We start from the raw sequence: 25,832 nt of genomic DNA, 5'->3' as shown, positions 1-25,832 counted from the left end.
TTGCAAATAATCACAATTCAGCTGCATAAGGTGAGATAAAAGAAAGAGATCCATAAAGTAGGTATAAGCTAACAAGTTTAATAACATGCTTTCTGTTTAAAATGGTTTTCCCAAAGCAGCCAATAAGGAGCAAGTCTAATTTGAGGTAAATGATAACTTCATTAATTCTGCTTCTAGGAAAGATAAAATATTATTTTAAAAGACCATCAAAGTGATTATAATAAATTGGGTTCTTAGGCATAATTATTATATAAAGGGATACTAATTCTCTTTATGTTAGTTTTACCAAAATATTTGAATTACTGAAACATACTCATTCTTGCTAGGACTAATGTGTGCAGTGAAGCTGTCACTCAAAGGTAAGTATTTTGCTGTAGTCAAGTGAAAGATATGAAGTTCTTTCCCGGCGAAAATCACATAAATTGGAGTCAGTCAGGCTGACTGTCAGATTTTATTCAGAATTTTAAGTGGGAAAGTCTTCACGCAAATATGTCTTTAGATATATGATTCTTTGTATGAGAGAATTAGGTGTTTTCAAGGCCACCGCAGAACACCACCACAAAGAGCTTTAGATGATGACTGCCAGCAATATCCTTACATTTTCTGCATGTTAATTATTTCCATTTGCTGATCTGCAGGTGCTTTATTAACATTGACACTGAATGGACCTCATAAATCTGTGGGCCTATCAAACTACTGTCGATGATTCAGTCATTCTCAAAGATAAACCCATTCATCTGGCAATATTTGCACATGCTAAATTTCCTTTACTACTTTCAGGAAAGGTTTAAAATAGGCATTTCATTCAATCTAATGTTTCTTGAATGCATATATGCAGTTTTCAAAGACTAAAACTGATGTTCACATGACTTTGGGACAGCTATATCTTTTGCCTTGTAAATTGGGTTATACAAGGGAGAAAAATTCACATCACTGGCTGGCTGTCCTGGGTGGAAAGTGAAATAGACAATGCTATGGGACATCTCCAAGAGCAGATAGTAAAATCAGTAGAGTTACAGGGAAATCTTGTCAAATTCTATTATTTAGCCATCCAAGAGAGACTGCAGAACTTTCCCCAATATGACAGACCAGAAAGGATGCAGTGCCTGCTGTCATTTAAATGTTTGACCTTTTGCCAGACAACACCTACTTGTGCACTGATGAGATGAGACAAAGGTTAAGCTGTTTGGCCACATTGCCAGTCCTCATGTTTGATAAAAACCAAAAGAACCTATTACCAACTTTAAAGTATTCAAGTGACAACATTATGATTTAAGGCTGCTTTTCTGATTCAGGACCTTGCCAGTTTTGCTTCATAGAGTCAACCATGTCAAAAGGTGAAGCTAAACCAAATAACATTTGCTACAAGGCAACATCCAATAACACTGAAGAAATTCATCAAAAGAAAAAGGAGAAACGGAGGGCAAACTAATGGCTAAGTGAAAACCCAAATCTTAACCTCACAGAAATGCTACAGTATGAGATGTCTTGAAGTGCACGTTAAATGCATAAAGCCCTGAAAGATCACACAGTGAAATAATTTAGGCATGAAGAAATGGGAAACAATCTCCAAGTTAGTAGAGGATAGACAGTTAACACTAGAATCCCTGAGGCCTATGAAAAAGTCATAACGCCGGGCCGCCTGAAATTCCTTTGTACCTCTTTATCAGCACCTTTGCTTTGCAAATGTGCCAATCAGCACAAGCACCCTGTATCTTGTCCCCCCACCGACGCAGCTGAAGTTCCCCCAGCTCGTCTGTTTATTGTGGTGTGAGGTGTCTGGAGTTGTAGAGGGTAAATAATATATCATTATTTGGAATACATGCATTTCATGTTGTGTTCCATGTCTGCAATGATCTGGGTAAATGTAGGATGACAGGAAATGTGAGGCAAGAAATGTTGAACGCATAACTGAAACAAATGTTTTTTCATGTTGTAATAATAACAAAATGCAGACATGAAGTGCATAACGTGTGAAGACTGAAGCCCAAATATCAAATAAAAACTTTCCAAAAAGGTATAACAAAACAAGTGCGCCTTTCTTCAAGAATATAACCAAAGAAAAATACATTTTTCCGTTTACTTGTTGTTGCCAGTATGTAAAAACCAAAGCTTAAATACCAACTGGACTGCCTGTGCTGATTGACACATTTGCAAAACAGATGCTGCTGATGAGGTGCAAGGGAATTTAAGGTGGCCCGGCGTTATGAATTTTTCGTAGGCTTCAGGGATTCTAGTGTTAAAAGAAATGCAATCAAGAAGTTGTTTCTACAAAATAACTTTTTATTGAACTTAGTGGGTGTACTTATTTTAATGCAGACAACCTTAAACTGAATCATTTTCAAAGTTATTTGTTAAGTTGGGTCTCCTTTATAAATATTGCTGAAATGAAAATCACTCTTTTTAGTAGGGTGTACTTTTAAAGCAGCAGTTTCTTTATTGCTGGATCTTCTTTATTTTGTTCCTTTGTGGACTTGAGGATTATTGTTTTACAGGGTGAGCCAAAAAGAAGTACCACGTTTCAAATGTTTATTCTACAAAAGTGCTACAGGATAAAATAAATTTCATTATGGCACAAAACAGGGTATACAAAATAGATTTTTATCATTGTTTTAAAAGTGATGTCTTGAAGGTGGTGGCCATTTTTAGCGATACACCTTCAAGATGATTTCTGAGCGCTCACATGACTCGTTCGGCCTTTTCAAGAGGAAGAGCAGTAATTTTGTGGTGAATATGTCCTTGAGGGCTTCATGGTTTTGAGGTTGGTGTGTTTATATCTTTAGCTTGAGATAGCACCACAAAAAGAAGTCGCGCCGAGCAATATCAGGCGAATGTGTAGGCCACCCAAACATTGCCGCTCAGGGAGATCACCTTTCACAGAAACATCTCCCGCAAAACTTGCATGGATCTCCACACCATGTGAGCTGTTATTCCATTCTTTGAAACCAGGCATCCACCACATCTATTTCTTCCAGTTGGGGCCACAAAAAGTTCTCTTATCATTTCAATGTAACATTCTGAAGTGACTGTGACAATTGCTCCCCCCTTCTTCAAAAAAGTAAGGGCCAACAATGCCAGATTCTGTAATGGCACTCCAGACTGTAACATGCCAACGGTGCAGGGGTGGTTTCAGCCTAGTAGCAAAAGTTTTGCTTATTTACACAACCATTCAAATGGAAATGTGCCTTATCGCTGTACATGTCGATGACGTCTCAATGAATAGTTTGCAGAATGTTCACGCACAACGCACTACTGCTCTCCCAGTCTGTCTCAGCAAGTTCCTGCACTACCATTATTTTGTATGACTGCAAACTACAAGGAATCACCCCTCGCTCCAACCTACCAACCCACTTGGCAGCCTTTTCCTCATGCAATGACCTTGACAAATATGGTACTTCATTTTGGCTCACCCTGTACTATAGAAATTATTTAAGTACTTTGTTTACCTGGAGATTTGATCATATTTGTTTATTCAATTTGATATATTAGTTGTAATTTGTGTTTTTTTTTTTTTCTTCACTAGTTGCTACTGTTGACTCACATTAACAATTTTAAGTGTCAGTTTGTTAATCAAAGACAACAGGCCCTTTTTTGCATTGCTGCATATATAGATAAATATTAATTGTTAAAGATCTGTACACCAACAATTAACATTATGCAATTTGTTCATGAGCGCAGCTTTTAGTCCCCACCATTTTCACTCCTCCTTTAATGACATCTCTGCAGATACTAAAGTTTCAGGGAGTTACATTTTAAATGTGTAGTACTACGCTGCATCAGTGAACAATTTTAAATGGAACAACAAAAAAGGTTAAAGATTATTTCCACACTGAAAATTTTTGTAAAGAAGATTAGAAATGCAACATTCTGCTTGTATAGCCTTCTTTTTGCTGTGCACGGGAAAAACTTTACTTTTTTTCCCCCCTCTTGCTTCATCTCTCTATTTTCATATGTAGCCATGTTTACTCATGCCTACATGCTAATGTTTTTTTGCTTAAAAATTAATCTGTAAAGTGAGAAAGTTAAATCCTTCTGATTGTGTAAATCATTAATTTAAAAAAATATATGTTTTTAGTTCTTGATTTAAAATGTTCAGAGCTTATTTCTAAAAAACAAAATCCTTTATTTTCAGCATTGGATTGTCTTTGGCTGTTTTTCCTTCTTTGCTAGATTCAATGGCAAAATGAACTGGTAAATAAATTAGTATATTTTCAACGATGTATAATCCATTCTATACTTGCAATAATAAGCTATTCTTATTTTCTCTACAACTCAAGAATATTTTTTTTCATATGTAAATCCAGATAAATGTTTACATAAAAGTACAAAATAAAAGACCGCAAGATGTTAGCTCAAGTTTAGAGTGTAAACTAAACTCAAATTTTGTACAGATTAAAAAAGACAGTAGTTCACTGATCAAAATCATAATTGTGCCTTTACATTATTAGTGGGGCAAGGATTAAAAGCCACATGAGAAATGTCTCTCTGTAATCCTCTTTAAAACTGGAAAGAGACATCACACAGTAAAGACTTATTAAAAATATTTACAGAAAAAGCATGTGTCCTGAGAAAAGATTAATTTAATAGCCATGCCCATTTTACCGCAGAGTAAGCTAACATTTTTATTCTCTGTGATGTGTAAAGAATGCTTGATCCGTAGTTCAAGTCATTCTGCTTAGAGAGTACAATGATCAAAAGGAGATTAAAGAACTGTAATTTGAGATTCTGAAAGGTGGCAAATTGATGCCAAAATGGCACTAAATTATTATTTTATGAAGACATTGAAATCATTTATTAGCATGAAATGAAAGTGTTCTAGCACTGAATTTCACAATTCATCCGATATTGCTTACCATATTGGTAAATGATAAACTAGTTATAACACTGAAGATTAATGCAACATTGTTATAGTGAAAATGGACTGTATTTGGGTGGTTTTGTGCAGTTGTCATTAAAGTTTTCTTCTGTTTGAACAGTATATACTGTATTTAACAGTAATAAATATCATGTAATTAACCATGAGGTTTACAAGCACATTTTAACAGAGCTATACTCACATGGTTTTTTCTGTTATAATGACATTTTTAGTATTTGTCTACGTTTGATTTAAATCTCCACTTCAATTGTTACTACTCTTTGTGGTTAACATTATACTTGTACAGTTTGGATTTGGTCTATTGGTGGTTCTTTGGATTTCCTGTGAGTACATGACTTGTAACATGTATTATAATTTGTACTTATGTTGACTTTGTTAAATTCAGAGTATAAAATTACATCTATAGTAATGCTGAGGACAGTCTTCTCTAATGATAAATGTATCACAAATGTTTGAAACAAAAGTTGTTGGATAGTAGCCATAGCTCCAGTATCAACACACTTAATGTTCAAAACATTTTTCAAAAGTAAATATTTTAAGAAATTGTGTATGTCAAATAGTTACTAAAACAAAAGTTAACCAAACATGAAATAAGACTGGATAAACCCAAAAATGAACTGGTTCCTCACTTCGACAAGTTCATCTGGTGCCTGGCATTGTATCAAGGAGTGCTATGTGGGGTGAGAGGAAACTACCCCAAGTATTAGCTTAAGCTTTAGAAACTCCTGTTTCTGGTAAATTTACTTTATATGAGTTGCATTTCCTATCAACGCAAAAACATTAAAAATATAAAAATGTTTTAAGTACATTGCTACATTTGTAAAATATTGTTGCCCAATGAACTGTGTTAAATGTGCCTTTACAAATTGATAAAACAAGTTTTACTTAAGAATTTTATTCCACACAACACATTATAAAAAATGGTGTTTTTGTTTATTTTCAGAAATACTTTTGTGCCTTTCTAATATACTTTTTGGATAAATTGTGGTGAGATTTTATTGCAAATGAAAATCATTAAAAAAATCAATTAATTGTAGATCATATATATATGCATAGATATTTATTGTGCATACAAATTTATTTTAGGAACAGTTTGTCAGAGTCCCTAAGGCAAGTAGGTGCAATTCATAACCAAGCTAATCCTGCTGGAACGTATGAAACCATGCAGCACTTCAGTGACCTAAAAGAACATCTTCATATGGTGAAGAGGAGTGTGGACCATTTAGTACAGCAAAGTGTGGTAAGCAATTTTATTTTTTAGCATGTTTTATAGCTCAAAGAGGCTTTAATACAGATGCTGTTTTATGAATTTCTCTATATATAGTCAAGGAGTCCATATACTGCTGTATTTGAAAGTAGGCCTATTAAAAAATGATGATGTAATTATGGGTATGTGTTGGAGATAATGCTGCAGGTAAAGTGGGTCAAGTCATTTCCAGGAACAGTCAAAACATGTGTTGTAGATCAGCACTTCAAACAAGCCTTCTCATTTAGGTTAAGCTGCCATTTGATTATAGACTTAGCCCATCTTCACATCCTCCTTCTAAAACACTTAATTTTTGTCCACAAATTGTAATTAAAAACATGAATTTGCACAAGTACTGCTTCATTCTCTCCAGCATTTGTTGTCTTAACTCTTATGCTGTTTAAGTTCTTGCTGTATCCTTTTAATAACATTACTAGTCACAATTCCTAAACATCTGTTTGATTACAACAGTGAAACGGAACAAGTAATCAATCCCAGTTTTACTCTCAAGCATCTTTTGCAGTATATTCCAATTCTTCCTTAACTAAATCTTGATTATTCTTTTTAGAATGCTACTTTTTGTCATTCTTCTGTTGGCTTCCCAGTGTCAGATATACCAGATTTATTTCCAGTTGTCTTTTTAATTATTCAGAATTAACAGGCTAATTAAGGATTTTATTAGTTTTTAATATCTGCCATGATTGCACTTACTTTATGTCACAGTTCACTTGAGAACTGTATTGCTGTCATCAGTGGGCTTCAATTATCTCCAGTATATTACATACTGAATATTTTTACTGCGGTACTGCCCAAATTTCAAAATTGCATGGAACTGGTTCTTATGTTGTGCTGCAAGGTGCATTTCTGGTTAAGCTGTAAATGCTGCTTTATTTATAAATATGCTGGGTTTACACCTGTGTATAAATAAAACATTTGCATTCACATAATGCTCAGACTTAAGGTGTTTGTTTTTTTTTTCTTTTCTGTAAAAAGATGACACAGGATCTTTTTGGTTATGCATCAAGTGCCACATAGCTAGAACAGCATTCTGTCTTTCTTAATCATGGATACTTTTACTTTTGTCTGGCTGATTCCAGTGTTCAGCTGTAAAGAAATATGTATAGAACCAATTTGAACCAGCATACAAAATTGTTACTTTTATAATAGAAACCTTCATTCATATATATATAAATATAAATACAGTATATATATATATATTAATTAATGACTCATCCATTAAGTTTTACTCTTTGGTAATTAGCTGGGTAAAAATATCAAGCAAACCTAACAGATGGGTTGTTTCAAAAACAGATTTAAAGTGTTTAAAGAGTTTTTTAAATGGAAGTATGCTGAATTATCTTGCCATTTACTGATTCAGCAGTACTTATATAATAATGTTTGAATTTTTATGTTTAGTAATTGTTTTCAGCAGTATTTTTGTTGTTACTGTAGAGAAGATGTCAAAGAATAAATTTAGAATGTAAACCTACTAATATAAATCAAGTAGTTCATTATGAATCATTCTTTATGATTCCTATGCTGATATCTCCTAAGATTATGATCCCCCATTTTTGTTCGACTGGTGCTGATCATTGTATTACAAAAAAAGCAAAATATTGTTCACTTCAGTAATGGAAGTGCTTTAATAAAAAGCCAATTAATGGAATTTCTATATTCCCTGTGATATCAAAAGGTTGTTAACAAAAGCAAAAATTCTAGCATCATGATATAATATTTTCCCAGGGTATCTTTGTTGTAATGTCCATCTTTTTTGAGTGAAGCATATTATGCACTGTACAGCCTTTATATATGAATATATGTGCCTTTTTTCAAGTTTAGTGATTGATTAGTCAGCATAGTATCAATTACGTGTGCACACAATGTCGCAGTCAATATTTAAAAATGTCTGTTTTGGGTCCCCCATTTGAGTAATATACAGCTTTAAGTGGAGTAATTTCTAAGCAGCTGAGATTTAAATGTTTTCTTGATTTTAAGGATTGTATTACCTCAAATAAATGACTTCTCACTAGTGGTGCAACGGATCAAAAAACTCACGGATCGGATCAGCAAAAAAAAAAAAGACGACAAATTTAACTCTCCATTTATTTAGTTAAGTATTTTTTGCCCATTAAAAAACATTTAACTCAAGACTCATTCCACTCAATTATATAAATACGAATTAAGGTGCAATATAGGGCATGATAACTATTTCCTTTAATGTGGACACAATAAAAAAACAACTTTAAATGCAATTTAAGGCATCATTGCTTCTTACTTTGAACATGGAGAGAGAAATAAAAACTAGCTTATGTCCACATCATCAAAAAAGAAGAAAGAAAGAAAGCAAAGCAGACCTGAGCTTATAATTTCAATTTTTTTTTCAAAAACATGAGGATGTCTACATTTTCTGGGGAAAGTGTAGATCTCTTTGCTGTAACTATGTCCCCTGCTGTCCAATATCATCCACTTGCAGAGCCACAGCACCATACGTCACCGCAGTTTCAGACCTGCAGTTGTAGACCCGCAGTTGTAGACCCGGAAGTGACGTTTCAGGACTGACTTCGTAACATTACTTTCGGAAGGTTTCGGCAGGTCTCGGCAAGTAAGTCTTCTCAAGTCAGAACTGACGTCACCGCAGTTTGAGAACGGAGAATCGGAAGATAACTTTTGGAAGGTTTCGGCAGGTCTCTTTAACATGTCGACAAAATTAAAATCGTTAAGATCTGTGTTATTTGAAAATAGTTTTCGTTTACATTCATGAAACGAAATATACAGTATAATTACAATGTTTGCACCACGTTAGATTTTAGTAAAACGTTAATAATAAAAGTGATTACATTTTTAAAGAATAAACATTTTAGCCAATCTAATATTTTTAAACATGTATGTGAAGAAAACGGCAATACGTTATACACTGAATTATGCTATATATTAATTGCCTTACATTGAACTTCTCTAGTTTTTATCACTTATTATTATAAGCCACCAAAAAAATATTATTAATAACCCTAATGTATTTATATAGCACCCTTCCTATGCCCAAAATTCAGAAAGAACAACAAGACCTATATAACATTGGCTACAAATATCTCCACTAAATAAAGATAAATACAGGATATACAAAACATTCAAATAGAATAAAAACAATAATCCAGACTAATATACAACATATAATACTACAACAAATTTTTGAACAAATAACATAATTTGTGATAAGGCAAACCCCGAGTACTTGGACAGATAGAGGGGGTAAACTGAAAGGGCAGAATGTTTAATGTCTTCCTAAACGAATGAGTTAAAAACAAATGAATGGAGTCGGCTGATGTCATTAATTTTGGGAGGTCATTCTACAGTCAGGGCGCTATATACAGCTGAAGGCCCTGCTGTCACCCACAGAGTGCAGGTTAGTGGGGGGCACAGAATGAGAGGACCTCAGTGGGCAGGTCAAGAACAGAATTTGATATTCAATCCTGTAAGACACAGGGAGCAGTGAAGCTGCAGGATGGCTGTGATGTGCTCGCGTTGCCAGTCCCTGTCAGGACTCTTGCAGTTGAGTTTTGAATCAGCTGGAGCTGTGATATACAGTAAGATTAGAAGTGGCACCTGCCAGTAGTGACTTACAATAATCAATGCTGGATGTGATAACAGCAGGGACAAGATTTTCACCATTAGAAAAGGACGGGAATGAGCAAACATAAGAAATGTGACACAGGTGGTAGTTTCTTAATGTGGCTTACATGGCTGAAATAAGAAAAGGAGGAATCAAAGTGACACGAGATTCTTTGCAGTAAAAGAAGGTCTGATGAGACCATCACCCAGAATGGCTGAAGAGGAGCTTGTTTTCTTAAGTTGCACTTTAGTGCCGCTTTGCAGGAGATAAGTTATGTTGCAATTTAATTTTAAAGTTTTGCTCTGTTCAGGTTTTAATTTTAATTTAATTTCACTGAAGCAAATTGTGAGCTGAGAAGGCTGTGATGAAGTGTCACTTTTAACATTGAAACAGATCTAAACATCATCTGCATAAAAATGATAAGCCAGTCCAAAGCTACAAATAACTTGCTCAAGGGAAGCACAGAGGATGTCATTTCATTAACAAGGGGAAGTCAGATGGAGGAACTCCTGTGAGAAATTAAGGCATGAGGCTTACCCTGGACATGACATAAGCTGCATGGCCACAACGCCATATGCAATAACTTTTACTTTTACACAAACTGGGACAGGAGCTCCTCAAGATGAAGGTAACAATGCTTAGCTCAATAAGGAAAAATAAGCCAGAGCTCCCATCTCAACTGCTGGCCACACAGAATAGGCCAGTGAAGACCTTCACGTTTGTATAAACAAATGACACATCCTTGGTGCACAATGTGACCTGCACAGAGAGAGGAGATTCCATGGCCAGAAATGATAATGGACGCTAATTCTACAAAAGAGGAGTGGAGAATTTAGACAAAACATTACGCTGGATGCTGGCCACAGACAATTTTTCAACGTATTGAACATCTCATAAAAATACTTTTGTCATCTGGGCAACCTTGAACCGAGGCTGGAACAGGGAGAAGACAGAGCCATCTTGAGGAGCAGAGTAAACCATTGGTGACACCTCACATGCTACTGGGATGACATGTGCCAAAGACCCCAGCATGTACAGCCATTGTGTCGATTCAACAGTCCAATCCACAGAGGAACCAATGATGGTACCTGTAGTGTGTATGCATAGTGAGTGTGTTTGTGTTTCTCACTGCTGTACAGTTATTACAGTATTGTGTAGAAAATGAAAATATTAAATTCTGCTTGATAAACACATAGAATGTGATCTGAGAGTAAACAGGTTATTTACATTGCTTGTTAAACTAAAGTGACCTTCTGATTTAAAAAAAAAGTCCCAATAGTACATACGTGAGAAAAATGTAATCATAAATTGAGATTCAACACAATTCTTTCATGCTTCTCAAAGAGAAATTAAAATATGAGGTTTGTAAACTACTGTATTTGTGAAGGACTGAAGTGTGAGGCTATCTAAAACTACCATTGAGTGTACTTCAGTAATGTGTTAGTGACTTAGAAAACCACAATATTACATTATTGCACATCAGCATCTTCATAATGTCCAAGACCTCAAATCTTTCACTGCTGTACCAAAATAATGTTCTGTCCTCCAAGGAAACCCTCAAAAACACTACATTATCTCCAAAAGGAGACATTTTTACTAATTTTCGTGTTTGTTCTGTGATGAACTATTTTTAAAAAATATTTTAAAGGAGCCTTTAGATAGCACTAAGTGGGCTTTAAATGAGCAATAGACCCAAAAAAAGACTTGCAGTTAAATTGTTTATTTTCAAAAACTACCCACCATCAAAGGAAAACAGAAAAATCAAAGTATTATAAACTGAAATCAACAGAGTATTAATGCACAATAAAATACAAGTAACAATCAATGTAGCAACAGACAATAATTATACTGATTCATTAAATATGCAGTTTACTTTAAGTTTCATTTTATCCCGACATTTTTGAGTGAAAAGTTCCATATCATCCCTAAACTGAAAAATAAATATAAAGGGTTCTTTTGCCAAAATTAAATCTTCAGTTTCAACTGTATCGATGATGTCCTGGAGAGCTCGGCTTTGGTCCTCCTCCATCTCCAGAAAATGGGGCTCAGACACGCACCTCTGAACAACTGTCTATGTTGGTGCAACCATTTTACTGCAGTGTGGAGGTCCCTTTTTATTAGTGGTTCCTTTAGATAAAGACCACAAAGAGAATTAAACAAAACATGTATTTCTACATGCCTATTTAAATAATATTAGATATTACATACAGTATATACCTCCTCACTGCTCTGGGTCTCATTCACACTCTCCAGTGCCCCTTTAGTGAACGCCTTTGTCCTGTAAGAAATATTCACACGTTAGCCAGAGAGAGAGAGAGAGGAGATACCTTTCAACAGCAAAATTCTCCAACAGAATGAAGCACCACCACCTCCTGATCAAGGGTAAATCACAGTGCCATGCAGATGGAAAAAACAAAGTACATTAAAACCAGTAACAGATATTAACAAATAATCAGAGACATAAGTGAAAGCTTACAGCTGTGAAGTCAAATGGCATCCAAGACAAGGTGCAGAGCATACTGTGGAGCACACAAAAGAATTATCTTAAATTAATATTTAATCTATTTGCATACAGTACAGTGCACACTCTACTTATTGCAATTTATTTATAGTGATTCTAAAGAATTCCCAACCTAAAAAATAAGTTTCTTTGATTTTCTCACCATCAACATGAATACTCCACAATCCACTGACCCAACCAACTGCTGTGGAAGATTCTGAAATTGAAATGGATTCATATCACCTACTGCAAGTTACAAAAGAATGTCCATTACTTGTAGTCCTCTCAATGACATTCCTATAAACTAACCTTGTTTTTAATTAGTATCCATGTGCCTGAAGATATTCGTTTTGTCATGTTACTGTAACAAAACAAACAAACAAGTCTTACACATACAAATGTAAATATCCAATATGTGCTGATATTTAGGTAGAGTAAGAAAATCTTGATGTAAGCAGAATATAAGCACAACTTCTTAAAGTAGGCATGTGTTATCAATATGACGGCATTTTGCATATACGGGTTGGAAAATGGATGGATGGATGGATAACTTAAATATTTATAATATACACTTGAATTAAATAAAATATTGTAGTCTGGCAGTAGGGGCAGTGATAATGCTGTGATGGTCTGCAGTCTAAACCACATCTGTGGATGGCAAAACCTAAAATGTGTAACAGTATAAATTGTTATAATGTAGAATACCGAGTTAAAAGTATACAGTATGTACCAGTACTGGACATACATTAAAATAAACTCTCAAATGAATTTACCTTCATGGAGAACTGCCTTCTTGAAATGACTCTTCAAATGCTTTTTTAATTTTTCCAGTTTGGAGGGCTTAAAAACATTACCACTACAAAAAGGACAATGGAACAAGGTGCAACATCTGTTGCATTGAGTCAGCAGTGGTACTGACTCTCCCAATTGAATAGTTATGTGTTTCTATAAAAATGACAAAAAAGCAGGATAGCTTTAGCAAGTTTAAATTCTGTATCTACAGTAATCACTCACAATACTAAATAACTGTTTTAATCAAGCAATCAAATTTGAATTATTTTGTGCATTTTACAATTAGTATTGTCACAAAGCAGCTTTAACTATTTCCAGGCCATAAACCTGGAGACAAAAATCTTGGTGTCAGTACCAGATTATAATTGAACAAAATAAAAAATGGTCTGTTTTGTTTTACACAAATTAAAAATAACATAGCAAGTTTAAAAAGAAAAGACAAAGGACAAATAGGAATGCAGATTCATTGTAAATTTTACTTATTGGACTGACTAAGCAAATATATTTTTATCCTAGATTTGAAGGCTGACAGACTGTCAGAATCTCAAACCACTTTGGCAGGGTTGTTCCTAAAACAGTGTGCTTTACAAACTACTGTTTTATTTCCAGCTACAGCTTTTTTTATTCTAGAGACAACAAGATATTCCACTTCCTGTAAGAGTGATTGTAAGGAATTAAAAGGTAACTCAAATATTGAGATCCTTAACTATGCAAAGTGATACATGTGATCACCAGTACCTAATAATTCAATACAAAATACAAAATTTGCAGAAAGAAAATGTAAAGAAAGCAAAACAGGGTGATATATACTGTTCATATTTCCTGGCTCTTGTAAGCTCTTCAGCCGCTGTATTTTGAACTAAATTAAGTCTGTTATCAGCCACAAAGCCTTATAGTGATCCATGTAGAAGTAATAAAAGCACAGATAAGTTATTCAGCATCATGGAATGCTAACATAATCTAAGTTTTGCAATATTTCTTAAGTAAAATGAAGACTACTCTAGATACATGTTTAGTATGTGTATCAAATGAAAGATCATCATTTTCATTGTAGATATATCCAAGTTTAGAATTAGTGCATTGTGAGTGATAGGGGTGCCATCAACAGACATGTTACATTCAGACTGACATTTTAGCAGCTTTCAACCAATGACTAGCACTTCTGTTTTTAGAATTCAACAAATGAAAATTTCAAGGAATCTACTTTCTAACAGGTAAACCTCTATTTTAGAACACTGAGATGGTTCATGTAGTTGATCAGATGAATATCATGGTCTATAGTATCAAATGTGGCACTTACTGTAGATGTAATACTATGGGCCTAAAAATGCAACCTTCGTCAGTGGAGTGCAAATCATTGAATACTTTGACTAAAGCAGTACCTGGGTGAAAATGTTACAAGAGATTACTTTTATTTGCAAAAATATAGAGAACCACTTACCTACACCTTTCTCTAAATTTCAGAAATACAAGAAAGATTAGAAAATTGGTCTATAATTTGATAGATCACAGTTAAAAGATTTCTTTTTACATTAAGAAGAGGTTATTAGCCAATATAAATAATGTAGGTACACATCCAAGATTTAAAAACTAATTTATAATACTTAAATGTGGCTTACCAAAGAGAAAGAAAAAGATCTTTCACAAATGTAGTAAGAAAATGAAGGAAGATTTAGACTTGTTAACTAATGCACCAAATTCTGAACATTCAATTTGGGCAAAGGATTTTAATTTCTCAGCTTTCTTAAAAGCAACATCATTTGACACTACTTCACTGGCTAAATAAGAAAACATAATTTATTATAAAGTGGTGTAGAATTTTGAAGCTTATACCTAGATTACTTTCTCATTTGAAGACTTAATGTTCACTTCTTAACCGAATAGGAATATGTTTGTTTCATTTTCATTAAAAAGTCGCCCACCCCCAAAAAGAAAATAATTAAAAGTTAAATAAACACTACGTTAACATTCGTTAGGAAATGAATGGATGGATGAATACAATTTATAAAATATATTACAAACAACAAAACGAAACTTAAAAGATCTTAATTTAGGTTAAATATCGTCTTAAAGTATTGGGAATTTTCCGTTCATCAAGAACATAGACTGAACTTTGAGCAAAATGCATTTTTATCGTATTTTGCTGACAATGCAACATTAAGTGTCGATTTCTCCAGTTTTTACGAGGCAAACCACCGTAACCAGTGTTGCAGTCATTAACAATTAGCTCGCCAGCCAAAGATTACATACATGTAAACGTAAAGTTAACTTTTCAAACTGTTCTGAAAAACGTTTTGCAAAATGTACAGGTTTATAATTATATTAAGAATAACAGTAGTAATAATAATAAAATAATAACAACAACAACAATAATACCGTGCTGTTTTCTGTCATATTTTGTTCGTGCTCAAAAATGCTGCGCTCGTGCTAAAAACTAAGACTTGTGTTCGATAAATGGAGGCGTTGTTTTCGCCTTGCCTAGAAATAGTAACGTCACTTCCGGGTCTAAAACTGCGGGTCTGAAACTGCGGTGACGTATGGTGCTGTGGCTCTGCAAGTGGATGCTTCTCCCTGCTGTTGAGAACACCCTCTCGAAAGGCACTGAAGTGCCAGTACTGAGCTTCGTATCTCCCACTCCGCTGTGATGTAATGAGCGGTCACGGTCACATAACTTTCTGTTGCCCTGGAGGTCCACCCGTCTGTAGTTAGGGCCGCAGAAGATGCCTGGGTCAGTTCAGCCATAACTTTTGACTTTTCCTGCTCATACATACTTGGGACGATACTGTCACTGAAGTGAGTGCGCGACGGAAAATCCTAGCGTGGCTCAAGCCCATGTATCATATGTTTAAACCCCTTGTTTTGCACAACGGAATATGGCCTCATGTCTGCAGCAACAAACACCCCAATAGCTTTTCTAATAGCTTTAGCCCGGTCTGATTGGGCAGCAAAGGGCTGCTTAAATGCCGCGGATATCTTTGGTTGTTGCGCAGCCATCGTCTTGGGTCCTGTCACATCAGGTTGTTGTCGTTTTAAATGAGTGGCCATGCCCGACGTGTTGCCAGTTTCAGAGCTTTTATCCACCACCCTTTTCCCATCAACATATTTAACAGGGAAGCCAAAATGCTCCCACACATGAGACTTAAATGATGCCGGAGGTTTGGCGAGCGCCTCTGCTACCGCTGGCCATGACCACACGTATAAAGCAACACACCGGACAAAAGTCGAGCGAAAATGCACCAGAGAGGTTGAGATGGTGCGTGAGAGAAGTTTAATTGCAGTTCAGTGCGCGAGAGCTGCCGAGTTAGCGCAAGAGAGGTTGAGAGAGTGCGCGACAGACACGCGCACAATACAGTGGAACTTTATTTTTCGGATCTTCGGATCACGTGCGTACCGAACCGTAGACAGGAATCGGTTCGGATCACGGATCAACAGTGATCCGTTGCACCACTACTTCTCACTAAGACATACAGTGCCAACACTTACTCGGGTCAGATCGGATCATACCTCACCATCTACATTTCAGATAAAGATAAAATTATTTAATATGAAACAGTCGGCCAGGGATACTATACTATCTAGTCTGTTTTTTCAATTTTTCAGTTTGTACAATTAATTTTGTTCTCCATTATTATGTCACTGTCAGTTTCTGTAGAACCATTGAGCTGTTCCTTTTGAAGTGATTTTTTTTTCTAATTGCATATTAAACGGGACATCCATTTCTTATTCAGTTATTTTAGATAGGTTATCATTCCTCACCCCAAGCAAAATATGAGTGTGTGCTAATACTTGAGTGCACAGTATCACAATAGATAAAGGCAATTAAGCAGTAGTGTTCCCATAGAACTGTTAGAGGATTAGGGATTGTAATCTCTATTTTGTCTGTAAAATAAACAAAACTTTTATTTTAGTATGGTCTGACAGGATACATTCTTAAAATGACAGCCTTTCTCACAAGCAGCACCTTTTAACACAGTTTGGATTAGTAGTCCAAAGTCAAGACAGACTTGTGTCATATACAGTATTGAAAAAAAATATTTTGTGTTTTGTATAGAAATTTAAGTATAGTTAAGGTCATAATAGTTAGCCCCCTATAAGAAATGGGATATTTTCCTACATTTTTGTCCAATTTTAACATCATTTTTAAAATTTTACAAAGGAAAATATTCAACAATGTAAAAACCTCCAACTGGGACATTTTTTAGTTAAAAACCAACTAATATATATTGCTCCTTTATTGAAAATTGAGGTGGTCAAAAGTATTAGCCCTATGTGAATTTGTCATTAAGCATTTATAGTCAAATTAAATGTTTTGGTGTCAAAACACACCTGAACCCCATATGACTTGATTGACTCAATCAAATAGCACCACACTGTAATAAATGAACTGAAATGAACAGGGGTAGTGGTACTTAAAGGCAAGACTGAGAGGCATCACGCTTAACATTCTTTATAAAAAGTAATTTCATCATGACCAAAAAACAACAAAATAACTATGGAACTCGGAGAATTGCTCATCTTTAAGTAGGATGGCTGTATGGCCTTTTCCAAGATTTTTCTGTGTGTGTATAACAGCTGTACATTACATCATTGCAAAATACAAAGTGTCCCATTCTGTGAAAAACAAACCCGGGCGTGGTCGAAAGCACAAGATTTCAAAGAGAGGAAAATATTCAGAGATGCCTACAAGAACCCCTGGATTGTCATTATGTTGTAAAGGCCATTGTCTCTGAAATGGCCTCTTCTGGACTTGAAAACGCTATGTGATTTAAACTTGAGTTATCATTTGAACATTTTTTTTTTTTTTTTTGTAGTTGTCTTGCCTGTACTCCATGGCATAGCAGTTTTCAAATAATAATGTTTTCATTTATGAATGTGTACATGCATCTGCGAGGCAGAGACAGATTTGATCTTATTTAAGTGGTTACTGGAATATAAAATAAACTCTTTTGCAAAGGTATAACGAAACAAGTGTGCTTTTATTCAAGAATAAAACTGAATGACAAATAGCATGAAGACGTGATTCACCAGCGTTTGTCTGTCTGCTTATACCCCGTCAGCGATGTTTTTTACAGGTAGCAAAACTTTACACCGGCTGTTACAGACTGAAATCAAAGGCTTCTTCTTTTTGCGTGCGTACATCATCAGTATGACACTGCCAGATCTAAACACTAGCATGGTGAATTGCTCGCACACTGAAGTAACTTTAGCTGCAAGTGGAAGTCCCATTTTACTTCTAGTGCCAAGCACAGTTGCGTTGCGGTGCAGCAGTCTATTAGCCAGCGAAAGTGCTGTGAAGAAGCTGTCTGTTGTTACGGTCCTGCCTTTGTCCAGTCTGATAGCGGTCACGGGACATTGCATCTTTGATTGCTGGTACAACAAATAGTTCTGAGCAGGTATCAGCCACAGCACCCACTGTGGTCATCGCTGCTCTTGTGAAAAGAATGGAGATAAATGCCATCAGCTCAGGGAGGGAGAGTCAAGTTGTGAACATCACTGAGAGAATAAAGCTGAATAATAATAAAAAAAAAGCGCTTTTACAAGTAGCCAACATTTACACCGGGTGTTACAGACTCAAATCAAACATATGTTTTTATTATATTTTAGTAATAATAATAATAGCAGCTCACTGCTCAAAATGCAGAGAGCCTGGTCTCAAACCCGGCACCTTTGGTTTATAAAGGCAGCAGTTCTTACCTCTGCACCATTCAAGAATACATATCAACTCCCATCGATTGACATTTGAGCTTGGGTTTTTTTTAACTCATTAACAGCAACATGTAAATCAAATGCTTTTTTTCCTTTCTTTATTTTCTTGAATAAAAGTGCACGTGTTTATTTTAAATTTGGACTAAAGTCTTCACACATTATACACTTCATCATTATTAGTATAACATGGAAAAAGTTTCTGCTTTAGGTATGTTTTCAGCATTTCTTGCCTCACATTTCCTTTCATCCTATGCATACCCAGATCAGTGTAGACACGGAACACACATGAAATGCATGTATTGCAAATAACAGTATACTGTAGTATTTACCCTATACAACTCCAGGGACCTAACACACAGATAAGGAGCTTTGGCTTCAGCTGGGAGAACTTTTTGCTTGAGTTGAGCTCCATCAAGGCAGGGGATGGGACAGCAGGCTGCTTGTGCTGATTGACAAATTTACAGAACAAAATACGTTAATGGAGAGGTGCGACGGGATTTAAAATGGGCCTGGAATATGAGTTTTTTTTTTTTTTGTATTTTTTATGAGTAGGCTTTAGGGATTCTAGTGTTAAGAAAAGGTCTTATATGAGGGGAAATTGTTAGGAGAATGTAGATATTTTGTCAATTCTCAAAACTCCAAATACCTTTACCTATATCCCATATGTTCAATATTGAGTACTTTAGGGACGATGGAAGTAAATATGGTATTTTAAGAATGCAATTTTAATAGCTCAGTATTCAAATATTGTGTTAGTGAGTGTTCCATAACCAGACTTCAGCTTCAGTGGTGATAATAATGCTAATGGGTGTGAAGAGCAAGAACATTTAGGGAGAAATTAATGCTAGATTTTCAGTCCAAGGCTGAATAAGCAGGTGCACGTTAATTTTCTGTTTGTTTGCTTCCATAGCTCTAGAGTACGTACATTTTCAATCCCAAAGTAGAACTAAAATTTGGGTTGTGCGATACTACTCTCTTCTCTCTCCCTCTTTTTTTTTTTTTTTTTTTGCCAAGGCCTCTTTATTCTATATTCATGAGAATTACATAGTGTTGTAAAGGGTTTATTCATATATATTGTAATGTACCAAAAAGAAACAATTTTGAGAAGGTCTGTTTTAACAGTAATAACAACAAGCAAATATGAGATGAAGACATGGCTTTTCGAGAAGATAGTTTAATACAGCTAAGGGTAAATTTATTGTTGTGTAACTAGCCAAAATGCCTGGCATTGCCTGGTTATAAATAAATGGAGGAAAAACTGTGTTTTCGAAATTCAACATGGTAAAGTAACGTAATCCTGTGAGAGAATGAAATTGTTATCCGTATTAATTGAGAAGAAAATGCTGTGCATAACTGTGCTCTTAGATTTGATTTCTCTTTGGATGGTTCAGAAATTAGTGCGAACTGATAATACCTTGCCTCATCCCCAGCTTACTCCTGCTGCCTGATGGGAATTGTATCCCCCGCATTGGTGATGTGTTTTAAAATGTCCCCACCTCCTATTATAACCCTTTTTCCCAATATGACATGTAGTCTTTATTTTAAGTTGTGCAATGGCAATTTTTTTTTTTTTTTTTAAAAAGGATAAAATTTAAGATGATGTTCAAAGTTGTTCACAAAAATAGCATGATTCCATCTAAATTAATCAAGAAAGTACTTCACAGATCTCTGGATCTATTTATTCATGCATGTAGTTTGTATATTTCGCTACAAGTGGTGGATAAAATATTTAGAATATAACATTAGATTAGATACCCCACCTTTTATCATTGCCGAACAGTTTAAATACCTAGTGGTAAACATCACAAGTAAACATAAAGCTCTTTATTAACAAAATTTCACCGTCTGCATGGAAAAAATTAAGCAAGACTTGCATAGATGGTCAACCCTTCATCTCACACTAGTTGGAAGAATTAACACTGTTAAGATGAATATTCATCCTAAACTCCTTTTTTTTATTTCAAAACATCCCAATATACATTAATAAATCATTCTTTAAGCAATTAGATTCAACAATAACCTCATTTATTTGGAATTCAAAACATCCACGCATCAAAAGAGCGACCCTACAAAGACAAAAGGCAGAAGGTGGCATGGCTCTACCTAACTTGCAGTTTTACTACTGGGCAACAAATATACAAGCGATAAGAACCTGGACACAAATAGAAGAACATACACAGGCTTGGTCCGCAATAGAAGTAAAATCCTGCAGTACTTTATATTCCCTGCTCTGTGCCCCAATAAACACAAGTTATCGGCAATATACTAATAACCCAATTGTGCTTCACTCACTTAGAATATAGAACCAATGTAGAAAGCATTTTAAGATGGAGAAGCTTTTATCTGTGGCACCTCTGCAAGAGAACCATCTCTTTCAACCTTCGCGAACATATGCAGTTTTTAATATCTGGAAAAAATTTGGGATTAACTTGCTTAGAGATCTTTATATAGACAACGTCTTTGCATCCTATGAACAATTACATTCCAAATTTAACATTCCAGCTGCACATTTCTTTCACTATCTTCAAATCAGGAACTTTGTTAAACAGAACCTTCCCGATTTTCCTCATCTTGCACCCTCATCCATGCTGGAAAAAATATTGCTCAATTTCAAGGACTCAGACACCATCTCTGCAATATATAAAATCATTTTACAGTCCCTCCCTTTCAAAGATCCAAGAGGACACTGGGAAAAAGATCGCTCAATTAATATATCAGAAGAGGAGTGGAAAGTAGCAATGCAGAGAATTCACTCGAGCTCCATATGCGCAAAGCATACAATTATACAACTCACAATTATATATTGAGCACATCTGTCTCAACTAAAACTCTCCAAAATGTTTCCAGGGCATGATCCAACCTGCGAACACTGCAATCAAGTCCCAGCCTCACTGAGTCACATGTATTTGTCCTGCACCAAATTAACATCATTCTCGACCAAAATGTTTAATTACTTTTCAGACAGCCTTGGTCTCACAATCCCTCCTAACCCATTAACAGCTGTGTTTGGGGTTCTTCCAGATGGGTTTAAAGTGGAGAAAGACAAACAAACTGTGATTGCATTCACTACACTTTTGGCATGCAGACTTATTCTGCTAAACTGGAAGAACCCAAACTCTCCTCTTTTAAGTCAGTGGGAAACTGATGTGTTCTATTTGAAATGATGTGTTCTATTTGAAATTGGAAAAAATCAAATACTCGGTTAGAGGATCTGTACAGACTTTTTTTAAAGACATGGCAGGATCTAATCAGTAATATTTTAAAATAAACTCTTAAAGCACAGAGTAAGCAGTTATTTCTGTATTTCTTTGTCTTTTGCATTCATCTGTATTGGCTTATCAAACTTATTAATTTAGGTATGTTTACAAGCCTTAAATTTTACACTGTTTGCCTTGCTCTCTCTCTCAGGGGTGGGGGTTGATTTGTTCTTAATTTTACTTCTTGTAAAAATTGATTTGTATATAATGATTGCAATAAAATGAATAAAATTTCAAAAAAACAAAATATTTAAAAGAATAACTTTTTTTTTTTAAATTGTGAGGGAGCCTGAATTTTGTATATGCCTATAGTTAGGCCTGGTGGCTAGAATAGATATAGTGGGTCCAAACATAACTGCATAATGCAGTAGATAAGAAAACCTATTTGACTGGCATCCAAATAAGAATTAAGGATGCTCTTTTGCTGATGGAGGGGTATTTTATCTTAAATGTGTATCCAAGATTTGATAGTAATTGTAAATCTTTAACACAACCAGTTTTATCTTGTAAAATAAATCAAAGAATCACTTTGTCCGTTATAAACACAAGAACATTGGACAGAATCTTAATTGTTTTTAGTAGGGAAATGGATTTTTGCAACTATTTGGAGTCCTAAGACAAGGCAGAGTGACACCTTGTTATTGTTGAAGAGTGTGGTGAGTAAACTCAGCTGTTCACTATGCTTAGCTAGAGCCAGTTAACCCATGTAGCTCAGGTCTCTAGCTACTGTGGCATTGGACTTGTCAAGGTTTGCATCTGGTCCTTTGAGGTCTACTTCTGTTCTCATGCCTTTGAATCTGGATCTAGTTGATTGTTATTTGTCTGGGAAGAATTTTCTAGAAATATTTAAATAATAAAAATGTTTCAAAAGAGGTTGCCTTAATATCAACCATCTTTGACAAAATATTAGCACCATCATTTACACGCGTACATTAGAAGTGTGCATATAATCGCATATCTTAGACAGTTATACTTCACGCACTGAAGCTGTTTAAGCTTAAACATATATGCACTCTTGGATTCATGTATGTCAATAGTTCCTGGTTTCAAAATGATTTGGGAAAACTTAATAGACATGCAATAGTAATCACATTTCTCCTTTTGTCATGTTACTATTGTGACTCTTAAAATACATATTTTTGCACTTTTCCTGAAAATTGTTTTTAAATTAAAATTGCTGTATTTGTTTATTTACGTTTTGATATTTGTTTAGGTCTACACTAATTTTAGCATGTTTTTGTAGTAAGAAGGAAATTCCCTATGCAACTTAAATTAATGTTTTTCTCCTTGGCAGTTTTAAATATGTTGCATTCTCTTCTTAGGGGCCAAGTGAAAAGGCCAGATGTCCTGAACTGCCTCCTTTTCCATCATGTTTGTCGACAACGCATTTCTTTATTTTTGTAGCTGTTCAGACTGTATTATTTATCGGATATATGATGTACAGGTAAGCAGTTATGTTTTTATGAGTAAATACCTAAAGTCAAGGCTAAACTTATAAAAGTCAGAAACTATTTTTTACACGTATCATTTGGTGCTAGCTACCAGAAACTGTGTTTCATAGAGTTTTATGTTTATGTATCCACAGGAGTCAACAAGAAGCAGCTGCTAAAAAGTTCTTTTGATGAAAACCATCTTGTTTATGACCAATGATAATTGCAAAGAAAAACTATGTAAATGAGGGAATTTTTAAGTGTTAATTTTTTTTTGAAACCTAAATTATTACAAATGAGTCTGCAGTATTTTGTTAAGTATCCATCAGAGTTTACTTCTTTCATTGGATGATTGATAAAAGTTAAATTATTATAGAGCACCTTTCTTAAATCTTCTGTTATCAGTAGTTGGGCTCTCCAACAGTCCAAAGCGAACACTTAATGAAAGTACTTACTCAGCCTAGTTCAGCTCCATTCTTGTTACTTTAAAAATTGCAATGTATGTGTCAAATTTATTCAGAAACTCATATTTTTAATCTGTTTGAGGAGAAATAATCACAAGTATGACACAGTAGTGTGTATTGCATTAACTCCCTTAATTTTGATTTTCTTTAAAACAGATTTGATTTTCATTTGCAAAACAGGTGATTGTAATCCCACATAGCCTACCTTTTTATTTAAACCACAATGGTAATTTAAAACATAATGTTAATTGTTTGACCCTAAAGCTATGAATATTTATGTAAAAAAATATAAGTTGCATTTTGGCAAAAATGATTATTTTCTGTTTTGTATAAGCAATTGAAATGCCAAAATATCTTTGTTTATGGTCACGTCTGTTGTTTGATTTTAATTCTTATTTTTTTTTGTCATGATCTAAAATGATTGGAATATTAATAGAATGTTAAATTCATTTCTGTACAGATGTGTGATCTCAAATATGAAAATACTTAACAGTTTTTAATTATTTTGTCTTTTGTTATTTACAAGAAACTATTTTCAGACATGTACTTTGTTTTTTTAAATTTCCAGACTGTGCTTCATTTCTTTTTTTTTTTCTTTGCTGATGGTTCAATCCTGTGAATTTGGCTTTTTTATTCTATTATTTCTTTTATAGCATAGTTTGAATCTGTAATAAACATTTTCCCTTCTTTAGTTTGTTAGTTGAACTCGTATCTGCCATGAACTCAATTTTTTAAGGACTGGGATGGACTGAAGTTCAAAATCTCCATGGTGCTGAACAACTGACATAAATGTAACAAGACATTTCGTCAATATTTCAATTTCACCAATGGAATAAAATAATTTTATACTGTAAAGAACTAAATTTACTTGTGTTTTATTTGCATGAAAAAATAACCTTTGTGGTAAAGAATCAGCTGGGAAAGAGACAATATCAAAATATTACATCCTGTCCCCACACATTGCAAGCCATCTTGATGCGCGGTGATATCATTTCACCTGAAGCGCTGCATTGCATCGCGTTACACACCCAAGGCAGGTACAGTCATGGCCGAAACTATCGGCACCCCTGGAATTTTCCCAGAAAATTGTTGCAATTACAAATGTTTTGGTGTACACGTTTATTTCCTTTATGTGCATTGGAACAACACAAAAAAACAGAGGAAAAAAGCCAAACCTGACATTTCACACAAACCGGGCTGGACAAAATTATTGGCACCCTCAACTTAATATTTGGTTGCATGCCCTTTGGGAAAATGAACTGAAATCAAACGCTTCCCATAGCCATCAACAAGCTTGTTACACCGCTCAACTGGAATTTCCGACCACTCTTCTTTTGCAAACTGCTCAAGGTCTCTCAGATTTGAAAGACGCCTTCTCCCAACAGCAATTTTTAAATTTTTCCAGAAGTGCTCAATCGGATTTAGATCCGGACTCATTGCTGGCCATTTCAGAACTCTCCAGCGCTTTGTCTTCAACCATTTCTGGGTGCTTTTAGAGGTATGTTTGGGGTCATTGTCCTGCTGGAACACCCATGACCTCTGACACTGGGCCCTACATTGTGCCCCAATATCTTTTGGTAGTCTTCAGATTTCATGATGCCTTGCACACAGTCAAGGCATTCAGTGCCAGAGGCAGCTAAACATCCCCAAAACATCTTAGAACCTCCACGATGTTTGACTGGAGGTACTGTGTTCTTTTCTTCGTAGTCCTCATTCTGTTTTCTGGAAACAGTAGAATGATGAGCTTTACCAAAAAGCTCTACCTTGGTCTCATCTGTCCACAAGACGTTCGCCCAGAAGGATTTTGGCTTCCTCAAGTACATTTTGGCAAACTCCAGTCTGGCTTTTTTATGTTTCGGTGTCAGCAGTGGGGTCCTCCTGGCTCTCCTGCCATAGCGTTCGTTTGTTCAGATGTCGAGGGATAGTCCGAGCTGACACTGTTGCACCCTGA

General features: G+C 35.1%; 1 protein-coding gene and 1 long non-coding RNA gene across 5 annotated transcripts in view; one reads left to right on the top strand and one right to left on the bottom strand.

The window, feature by feature from the left end:
• Positions 1-24,745, top strand: part of lman1 (lectin, mannose-binding, 1) — a 65,242-nt gene extending 40,497 nt beyond the window's left edge. The window contains exons 11-13 of the mRNA XM_039750494.1: positions 5,963-6,116; positions 23,310-23,431; positions 23,573-24,745. Of these exons, the coding sequence (XP_039606428.1) occupies positions 5,963-6,116; positions 23,310-23,431; positions 23,573-23,609 (313 nt within the window). The 3' untranslated portion in view covers positions 23,610-24,745. The remainder of the gene's footprint in view (positions 1-5,962; positions 6,117-23,309; positions 23,432-23,572) is intronic.
• On the bottom strand, positions 11,791-15,529 carry LOC120527268. Of its 4 annotated transcripts, XR_005633307.1 has the most exons (7): positions 15,401-15,529; positions 14,325-14,406; positions 13,006-13,177; positions 12,542-12,593; positions 12,396-12,449; positions 11,950-12,010; positions 11,791-11,859 (listed from the first exon to the last, which is right to left on the bottom strand). It is a non-coding gene; the product is annotated as an uncharacterized LOC120527268 (long non-coding RNA). The 4 variants fall into 4 exon arrangements; XR_005633308.1 differs by lacking the exon at positions 14,325-14,406 and having other exon boundaries at positions 15,401-15,526; XR_005633305.1 differs by lacking the exon at positions 15,401-15,529 and having other exon boundaries at positions 14,325-14,536.
• Positions 24,746-25,832: the final 1,087 nt, after the last annotated feature.

The sequence above is a fragment of the Polypterus senegalus genome, chromosome 4 (assembly GCF_016835505.1).
Source record: "Polypterus senegalus isolate Bchr_013 chromosome 4, ASM1683550v1, whole genome shotgun sequence".
Classification (NCBI taxonomy): Eukaryota; Metazoa; Chordata; class Cladistia; order Polypteriformes; family Polypteridae; genus Polypterus; species Polypterus senegalus.
The sequence above is the reverse complement of the archived record's forward strand: the minus strand, read 5'-3'. Positions and strand labels throughout refer to the sequence as shown.